The sequence below is a fragment of the Biomphalaria glabrata genome, chromosome 1 (assembly GCF_947242115.1).
Source record: "Biomphalaria glabrata chromosome 1, xgBioGlab47.1, whole genome shotgun sequence".
NCBI lineage: Eukaryota > Metazoa > Mollusca > Gastropoda > Planorbidae > Biomphalaria > Biomphalaria glabrata.
Genome location: NC_074711.1, coordinates 22,332,661 through 22,342,683, shown reverse-complemented (window position 1 = coordinate 22,342,683; position 10,023 = coordinate 22,332,661). Strand labels below are relative to the sequence as shown.

The 10,023-nt window shown below is 36.4% G+C and overlaps 1 protein-coding gene across 1 annotated transcript; it reads right to left on the bottom strand.

The window, feature by feature from the left end:
- Positions 1 to 663: 663 nt before the first annotated feature.
- LOC106073768 (cobalamin binding intrinsic factor-like) lies at positions 664 to 10,023 on the bottom strand. Its single transcript, XM_013234414.2, has 5 exons — positions 9,761 to 10,023; positions 7,327 to 7,411; positions 6,113 to 6,289; positions 4,991 to 5,118; positions 664 to 1,496 (listed from the first exon to the last, which is right to left on the bottom strand). Exons 2-5 carry the CDS (start codon positions 7,395 to 7,397, stop codon positions 1,435 to 1,437), a joined length of 438 nt encoding a protein of 145 aa, XP_013089868.1. The 5' UTR covers positions 7,398 to 7,411; positions 9,761 to 10,023; the 3' UTR covers positions 664 to 1,434.

Here is a 10,023-nt window from a genome sequence, read left to right as displayed (position 1 = left end):
CTATCTAAGAGTATGCTATATTTTTGAAGAAAGATATAGAGTTCTTATAACTTTAATTCCACTTTCCTTTTCAAAAATATTGTAATCAAGTGTCAGCCTATGATGTTGACAAAATTTATTTCAAAAAGGGTTTGTAGACTTCTCTATTTGTCTAAGGTTTTACAGCCTAATGAGTGTCAGTCCGTGAAGATTTCTTGTGATAAATGGACTAAAATATTGCCAGTAGCAAATGGATCATGTATCAAATGATCTAAGCATCTATAGTTTTCAAACTCCAACAGTTCTGCCTGAGATTACAAACATCTCTGGTTCTGAATGGACAAATTGAACTTCGTGTCAACGATATCATTTAAGTTGTATACGAAATAGTTGATATGGGTAACATTTGTAGAGTTTTATGTCTCGAAAGACGATATTTTTTCCATGTGATGAAAAGAGGCCAATCCAAAATACACGGTTAGACTTATGTAATCAACAGACGCTGCAGTGATATCAACCTTCTTGTTACTTCTGGGTAGAATAAACTTGTGTCTATGGCGGAGGTTGGAATGTGCCATGTCTGACGGCACATTAATAGGTTGACAAGTTGTGAGATTGACATCAATAAGGCGCCTAGTGAAACTAGTGAAATGTACCACCAAAACAAAACAAAACTAATGCAAGCTGTTTGTAATTATTGTGTATTCCACATAGCAGAGATTTACATTCATTTTCATACACAACATATCTACGTCTACTTTCAAGGAAATTTTGTGCTCAGAGGGCAGAGTTCACTCCACTTTTCATTTATTCAAATGACGTCATTACTTTCTGCGTCTTTAAAAGAATTTATTTAGGACATAATGTCTTCTCAGTGACTTTGGCCATTTGACCGTTCTTACTTAAGTGTCACGTGTAAATATCGTTTGCACTGGATACATGTCCACGGTAGAAACAAATGGCCATTAATTACACCTTAGAATCTTGAGCTGTGATGCTGTGAATTGATGTCGAGAGATGCACGCGCCCAATGCAACACAAAATAAAGCACACTTTGAAAAGATTACCAAAAGCCAGGACACAGCGCGTTCTATTGAGCAGCATCCACAGCGCCCACGTGATCATCCTGCGTGCATACATTGAGAAGAAATATATTGGTCTTAGAAGCATACAACAGTCACAATAATAATAATTAAAAATGTGAATGCTAGAGCATTTATTGGCAAAATAAAGTGTCTTAGTCTAAATATATTTATTTTACTTTTTAGATAACGTGATAAATAGGATTACATCGAACTACAGTATAGTGTATTTCTTAACGTAGCCACACACACACACACACAAACACCCAAATCAGCTAAAATAACTATGTCGCTCCAGTGTCCTAATTAGCTGAAGGGGTCAATGTAACGATAAACAAATCTGAACTTCTTTTTTTAGAAATCAATCCCGTGGTCAGTATGTGGTCAAGTTAAACAAGATAACGTCCTCATTGAATGGTACAAAAGTAGACACACCTGGAAGATTAAAACGAATACAGAAAAATAAAATATTCAAATGTATATCATGTAAGAATATTTAATGCAGCTATTGACAATATCATTAAAATACAAATGTAATATTTTTATTAGAAAGACTTGAGCATATCATTTATTTAGGGTTGCCTATTGTTGACATCTAGGCCTACATTGAAAATAAGTAACGGAACAAGTTGTTTTTTAAAAGACAACTCCTTTACGAGGATGATGACTTATGGTCAAAGCGATCACCAATTACTTTACTATTAATAGCTCATGAATGATAGATTTAAACAAATGTAACATTTTGTTTTACCTCACCTAAATCCACTCCTCGAAAAAAAAATATATATTGGTTATGTCCATGTATAAATCGTCTCAATAGTCAGAGTATGTATAATTCTAGTTTGGTGATAACAGATCCAGACATGACAACATGAGAAGACAGTAGCCTAGACTAGAATTCTGTATCCAGATATATGGTATGGAAGATACTCGTTTTGTGACTGCTAGGCCAATAGATCCAGATTTAGAAGATGGTCCTCAACGTCTAGTTATCTATTTAAACTCTGTCATGAAGACATGCGGGAATACCCGCTGACGTATGTGTATACCAGAGAGATTGTCTAGACCAGTGATGCCCAACATAAATCGACCTGCGGTGTTGCGGGCCACATAAAGGAAAGGTACAAAAATGAAATGAAATTGACCTGAAACTAGTTGATTAGAAACCCGTGGATCTAGCACTTACATTCATTAATGGGATAGTATTATCTTTTTTTTTTTCATGCGTCAGAAAACAGGCTTCATTTCTCTACTAAAGATATGAGCAACAGTGTAGCTAGTTTTACCAAAGAGTCATATTCTTGTCTCTTTTTTTGGTAAATCTTCCAATCTCTAGACGTAGTTTAAGAATCTTTTGATTCAAATGACGTCAAATGTGTTTTATAATTGCGTTTCTTTTTTTTTTTTTCTTTTTTTTTATTATAAAACAGCCACACTTTATTGACAACTCAAATATATTGGCTTATAATTATGTTCTGACAAAAGTAAAGGTCTATTTATTCAGAGTCCAATCTCATAAACACACAAATGTTAGTCATGGTAGCGGGGTAGCGGATTTTCTACACTTTGTGCCGACATTTCGGCGGGCTGAATGGAACATCGTCGTGGGCCGGATCTGGCCAGCGGGCCGTATTTTGGGCATCACTAATCTAGACCTCCAGAGCACATTTAATTTTAGAAGATAATAATTTCATAATAGCGCATCTTTCATGCTTATAGCATGCTCAGTCCGCCATGGTTCAATTTCTTTTGTGTACCAGTAAGTGGAGGGGACATTAGGGAGAACGTTTCCGTGCTGCCTTTAGCAGCTCAGAAAACACAACTCTGCTCGAGTCGGGACTTGAACTCGAGCTCCCTTGTTAGCTAGCGAAGCTGTAAACAAGTGGTTTTGGCCTCTCAGCCACACATTCCACAAAAAAATTATAACTGTCAAAGCTGAGTTTTCCCGATGTAGCCAATTAGCTAGTAATTCTTTTCCCAAAGATAGACATAATTTCTAGCAAAATCGTTAGAGCCGTTTTCGAGATAATTGTCCACCCAGGTTTTAGTTTTTTTACCCGATGAAGACTTTTCAAGATGACAAGAGGAATTGTAAAAAAGTACACTATTTTAAATGTCTCCCTTATGAAGCTAATGACTTTTGTAAGAGTGATTAGTTTGTTCTTTATGACTAATGAGTGACAGATCAACGAAAAGTTGGGACATTTTTTTTACCCCGTACCAATTACCCCCCCCCCCCCCCCTCACCAACAACAACAAAAATCCCGGTTAAGCGAATGAATAAATCTACTCAGAATCTGAAAGTGTATACATTTCTACTGCTAGGCCAATAGATCCAGACTCAGAAGACGCTGCGCAAAATGTTTCTGAGAGTCTATTGATTTATTTTACTCTTTCATGAATATATGCGGAATGCCCACTAACTTGTGTCCCACAAAATATAGAATGTCTAGACCTCCGGACCAAATTAAATTTTTGAAGACATTATTTTTTTTATTATAAGTTTTCCCAAAAAGTTTTCCCAGCGTGGCCAAGTAGCTAGTGACTCTTTTCATAAAGACATACATATTATCAAACTTCTAGGAAAATCATTTGAGCCGTTTTCGAGATCCGTGTCAGTTTTGCTACCGACCTTTTGTTTTGTTTTTCCTATGAAGAATTTGCAAGCTGAGAAGATGAATTGTAAAAAGTGGATTTTGATAATTAAGTTATTTGCTAGTAATTTGAACTTTGTTTACATGTTGATTTTAAGATCTCGATTACATTCAGAAGACATTTTTATTTCCCAGTCTAAAGGGATTTAAAAAAAAAAAGAGAAATTGAGATGGAGAAATATAGTGATCTAATGGAATCTAATGAAAGATGTCAGAAAATGGAGGAAGATCCTGCTAAGTAAACCTACTTTGTATTGGACATTTATTAAAAAAGATTTCTGCCGTCTCATTTTATAACGTATAAAAAAGACAAAAGTCGATTGAAGAAGCTTTGGGCTAGATCAGTTTTAAGGGAGGTTTCAAAAACTTATCTGAGACTATCAACTCAGTTGAGATGCACATAGGACTTGAAAGGTCACACAAACGATTGTTCAAAAGTTGTTCACAGATAAAGAAGGAGGAATTAGGGGATTAAAAACCTTTTCCTAAATTGTGCTGATGTGCCTTTACTCAAAACTCAAACACGTTTGAAAGTTATTTTGTCATTTTCGATAGAGACTTTCTGGTGTTCTTCTATTTTATTATTTTAAAACATTTTCTTGGTATATATAGTCTATATTAATATTTTATATTTGTATGATTTTGAATTTTAAATGAATAATTAGGCCTATATTGAACAGAGGAGATTTAAATGAAAATGTTTTTATTTTCTGGTAACCCTTTTCAATCGTTTGTACAATCTCAAATACAGATCTCAAATACAGATCTCAAATACAGACCTCAAATACAGATCTATGTTGGTTCAAAACAAAATCAAAATCATTTCAAAAACATTTTGGAATATACTATATTTAATTATTCAATTATTTATGTACGCCAGTGTATGCATTTTAGAATTATATAAACAAAAACTTTTCAGAAGGGGACGAAATACTTCCCCCATTCCAAGAATTCTACTTTCATTCTATACATTTTGTTAATGGCTTGAAATAGTTCAAGAGCAAACCGAAGGTCCTAATATATTTAGAACTAATTCAATTGATTAGGCTTAATAAAGGAATTTCATATTTAAGATTTTTTTTTCAAAGTGTCCCCCAAACTTCAATCAATTTCAAAACTGCTTTGAGTCATACATTGCTAGGTAAAGAGTCACACATTGTAAGGAAAAGAGTCATACATTGTGAGGTAAAAAGCCATGTATTGTGAGGTATAGATACTTGTGACAAAATGGCCATAACTCTAACTTTTTTAATTCATTTGTATTTGGAAACTTACCACATTCCAAAGGCTTTAAGGTTTTTGCGTCAATGAATTCCCAATAAGTTCTCTTCTGTTGATTGGCGAAAACATTGTTGATGGCTGTAATCATCAAGCCTAAATTACTATAATATTGTGCAGAGTATCTGAAATATAAAATAGAACGCAGTCTACCATGACAAAAACATCCATCATTTAGTCACAGGCATGTAGGTTTAGCGTTTACTGATATTTAGAAATAAAACTTAATTGATGGCCGCTGTCATTTTAGAACAAGTTTCAGAACTGTATCTCTCCCCCCCCCCCTCCATTTGTTTCCCTTGTTGAACCCTCACAACTAGCTCTACGTGTTAGTACAAGTGTGAAACGATTGCCGTGTATTCATTGATCTCCTTTGGCAGCAACACTTTTACAATGACAACAATTGAACACTATGTATGTAATAATGTCTCAAATAAAGGGAGTCAATCTCGAACCAGTACAAATGTTGTTGCACACACACACACATCATCATCTTTCTTTTTGAACATCTGGAAATGAAAATGTATCTAGAGATTTGTTTCCCAGTTTGTATATTTCACCTCCGCCTTCCCTTAATCCCTAAGTCTGTTAGAACGTTGCGGCTCCACACATGATCTTTCTTTCTTTGATAGCCTCTTCCCATCATCCCTTAGTCTGTTAGAACGTTGGGGCTCCACACATGATCTTTCTTTCTTTGATAGCCTCTTCCCATTGCTTTCCCTGTCTGCATCTTCTTCTTTTATCTGATACACAGCTACCTGCAGAAAGGTCTTCTGCTAGCCTTGAGGACCTCAATATAGGGCCATACATTTTTGGTTAGGGTTCGTTGGCGGTATATTTAAATTTGATCTTATAAATAAGTTGTTTAAGGAATCAACATTTTTATTCCAAAACCTTGTGAATAACTTTTTTGTATTTTGTTTTTTAAGTTGTCTATCACGAGACTCTATCATTGTTTTTTCTATAAAGTTTAAACCGGTCTACTTAACATCCATCGTATTTTTTCGCCATTTCGTGTTTACCGAGTTTTCCAGACGGGGTGAACTTTGACCTTCAAGGCGTAACATGAAAGTTTTTTCACTTCTGAAAGACATTTAAATTGCTAACTTTAATACTCACTGGAATACTTTGTTCACATCTGCAGCGGCACTCACTACTGAGATGAGGTAGGTTTGGGGTAGGCTGATGGTTTGTGAGCTCTTGAAAGTAGGATTTTCAATGACGTTGTTGACCACTAGTGTCACATTGACCGGCAGGCCGTTCACGGGATACTTTGTAAACAGACAGACGCCGGCCCTGGTAGAAGCACATAGCAGAAGAAATCAATGCAATATCCGTGCACTTAACAAACAACAAATTAGGCTGTAGGCTTTACAATGAACTCGCATAATACAACTATATTTTATGAAATTATTTAAATGTACAAAATGTATTATATTATTTTTAGATGATTAAAATTATGTGTTCATGTGAGTTAGTCTTGTTAGTTAATGAGAGACTTGAGCTGCTATATTCATGATACTTATTAAATAATTAATTCCGTGTTCTGCTAGTATAGACCCCACTCACCTATAAACACTACTGACTTTTAGACCCTACTCACCTATAGACACATATAGACCCTACTCACCTATAGACACTACTCACATATAGACCCTACTCACCTATAGACACTACTCACATATAGACCCTACTCACCTATAGACCCTACTCACCTATAGACACTACTCACCTATAGACCCTACTCACCTATAGACACTACTCACCTATAGACCCTACTGACCTATAGACACTACTCACCTATAGACACTGCTCACATATAGACCCTACTCACCTATAGACCCCCTACTCACCTATAGACCCTACTCACCTATAGACACTACTCACCTATAGACCCCCTACTCACCTATAGACCCTACTCACCTATATACACTACTCACCTATAGTCCCTACTCACCTATAGACCCTACTCACCTATAGACCCTACTCACCTATAGACCCTACTCACCTATAGACACTACCCACCTATAGTCCCTACTCACCTATAGACCCTACTCACCTATAGACCCTACTCACCTATAGACCCCCTACTCACCTATAGACCCTACTCACCTATAGACACTACTCACCTATAGTCCCTACTCACCTATAGACCCTACTCACCTATAGACCCTACTCACCTAAAGACCCTACTCACCTATAGACACTACTCACCTATAGTCCCTACTCACCTATAGTCCCTACTCACCTATAGACACTACTCACCTATAGACCCTACTCACCTATAGACCCTACTCACCTATAGACCCTACTCACCTATAGACACTACTCACCATGCTGTATGAACAGTAGCAATGAAAAGTAGAGCAGAATATAAGACTCCAGCTGGTTTGTTGATACTCATTGTGAATTTCAAACCTTAAGGATTGTAAAGAAACAGGGAAAATTAATTCTCTTGAGAACGATTTATTTGACAGCATTAGGGATCAATAAAGCAGTCTTAGTCTTATACAATTTTAGTTCTAAGTGGCCCTTGAATAACCTTAGAAACTAGCTCTTCATAAAGATGTTGCAGTGTATTCGTTTCCTCTACTGACTAGACTTGGGTAAATAATCAAAGAATTTTTTTTGTCTTGTAGTAAGTCAATTGACTCAAAGATGTGTTTGAATTTGAGTCTGCCTGGTCGTGCGGTTTGCGCGCTGAACTGTCTTTCGAATTTATCGATGGTCCCGTGTCAAATCTTGCCCGCTCCCATCCCCCGTCGTCCTGCTGGTGGTTCGGACTAAGAAGTAAATTATCTTTAACTCTGCAGGAACATCCGAAACATGGAAAACATTTTACAACAAATTTTAAAAAAAGTAAACTGACGGTATCGAAAGGATGGACAAGACTCTAACGAGTGGCTTTAGGGTATGGAGCATTCTAAATGAAAAAGAAAGATATGCTAAACGTTTGACAAGCTTTTAGTGTGAGGTGGAAGTTTTTTTTAGAAATAATTTTAGTATCTACTTTCCGAAAATGTCTGTTCACAGTGTTTCTTTTACATAAGCACCAACTACATCTAGATTTTAATTAAATCAGTACCAGATCAGACATATCGACCGTATAGAGTTCTACATCTTTTTAATTGTCGGCCTGTCTGAACCAATATTCTGTCTGGGAGAATTCCTAGCAGATGTAAATGTGTTAAATCCCTATTACTGATATCTCTTGCTCAAGATACTTGGGTTAAAGGCGAGGCCGAAGGCCGCGCAAACCGGGAGGAATTTCCCCAAATGTGTTCTCTGTACCAAATCAGCACGCCATAAAAGGACTCCTTGAGTGTGGATAGTGACAAAGTTGTTAAGGCGCTCTTCCATCTAGCAAGAGGAATGGACTCGGTCCTGAAGCAACCCAACAGGAGTTCTGTTTTACTTTTCGTTTGGCCTAATCGTGTCGAATAACGACCGTTTCCACCCGGGCGCCAGGTTGAGTCAGAGTATCGTTGCCCGGGTAATACAGAGTTTAAATTCAATGATGAATTGGGATAAGCACGAGTCGTTTATCAACTCACTTAAAACATAAAGCTGCAGTTTCAGTGGAACAAAATACTATTGACATACGAAAACTAAAGACAAAACAGAAGTGTAACTACGCCTAGTTCTTCCATTGTTATTCAATCTTGACAAAGAGAATTTCGAAGTGTTTGAAATAGTGCTGCAGTAGTGCAAAGTTGTAAAAAAAAACAGGATTTATCACACATTTCTCTGTTCGGTTCGGAGCCTCGTTTCATTCATTTGTGATTAGGCTTAGCAGTCGCCAGCACGTCCAGAAGAGAACTAAAGGAGGTCAAAGCCTTAACAACGATGACACGACAAGGCTAGGTCAAATAAACTTTAATAGGCTCTAACAATGTATTGGATGAAGGATGTCAGTAGATCCTAGACTGTCGAACTAGTCTATTGAAGTCTATGAAGTATCCTATTTCTTAGCTAAAGTGAAATGCACAGTGTTCAACAATCATGCAAATAAACGTTATAGCTCCGTGCTGTCTTCAGACCGTGCCTCTCGCTGGGTCCATAAAGTCTATTTCTCTCTTGTCCACTCACCCTTAGGCCGAAAACGTGCAAAATGTAATAAAATCACAGATACTGGTTTGTGTTCAAACAGCTTTAAATATATAAATACATGTTCATAACGAAGGCTGTCAAAGACACGTGACCGTTTTCTTCTCTCTATATATATGTGTGTGTGCTAAAACCAGAAGATTCAAATGATTGTATTTGATTGATTGATAAAGAGAGTTTGCAGTAAAAACCGGACATTTTTTGTTTTTCCATTTTAGTGCAATGCCTGAAGGACACAGCAACAAAATGGAGGACATGTCCACCTTTGGACGTCTATTAACACTTTTCTTCTTACTTCCCTGTAATTCACTACACCTGTTGTAAATCTAATGAATGGGCTACTTATATAATAACTTATATAATAATAATATATGGCTCAGATAATACCAAACAAGTCACTATTCGTTGAATATGTTAGAAGTTCTTTATTTCAGATGCTATTCCCAAACAATGGAGGTGAAATGGATGTGAAAATAGACATTGCAATAATAATAATAATAATAATAATAATAATAATAGTGACAACAACAATAGAATTTGCAATTTAGTTACCGAAGCTGCGTTTCATACAATTTGTAACAATTAAGGTCTATGCATCGTCATTTGTTTAATTTTAGAAAATGAAATTAATTTAAAGCTTTAGTGTCTACAAATATTTACCTTTAGTTCAATCAATGTTCGTCAATCATCAATTCTAAACAAACACATTCTGTCAACAGTCAGACTGCTTATAGATTCACACGTTGGTTTGAACCTCCGCCCACACATTATTTTTTCTTTTCTTTCCCGGATCTATTTTAATATCGTAACTTAACGCTAGTGGCCCGCAATGTCATTGTAGTTGACACATGGGCAGCAGTGCATTCAGAGAGACATCCTCCTTCGTACCCACATCACTGAGCCATTCAAAATTAGAGTGTAGG

Bases quoted from the DNA above. Each gene is read 5' to 3' on its own strand.
- LOC106073768 (XM_013234414.2), bottom strand. From the start codon at position 7,397: ATGAGTATCAACAAACCAGCTGGAGTCTTATATTCTGCTCTACTTTTC. The intron at 6,290-7,326 runs GTGAGTAGTGTC...TGCTTCTACCAG, and splicing joins GCTACTGTTCATACAGCATG to GGCCGGCGTCTGTCTGTTTA. The intron at 5,119-6,112 runs GTGAGTATTAAA...TTTATATTTCAG, and splicing joins GATGTGAACAAAGTATTCCA to ATACTCTGCACAATATTATA.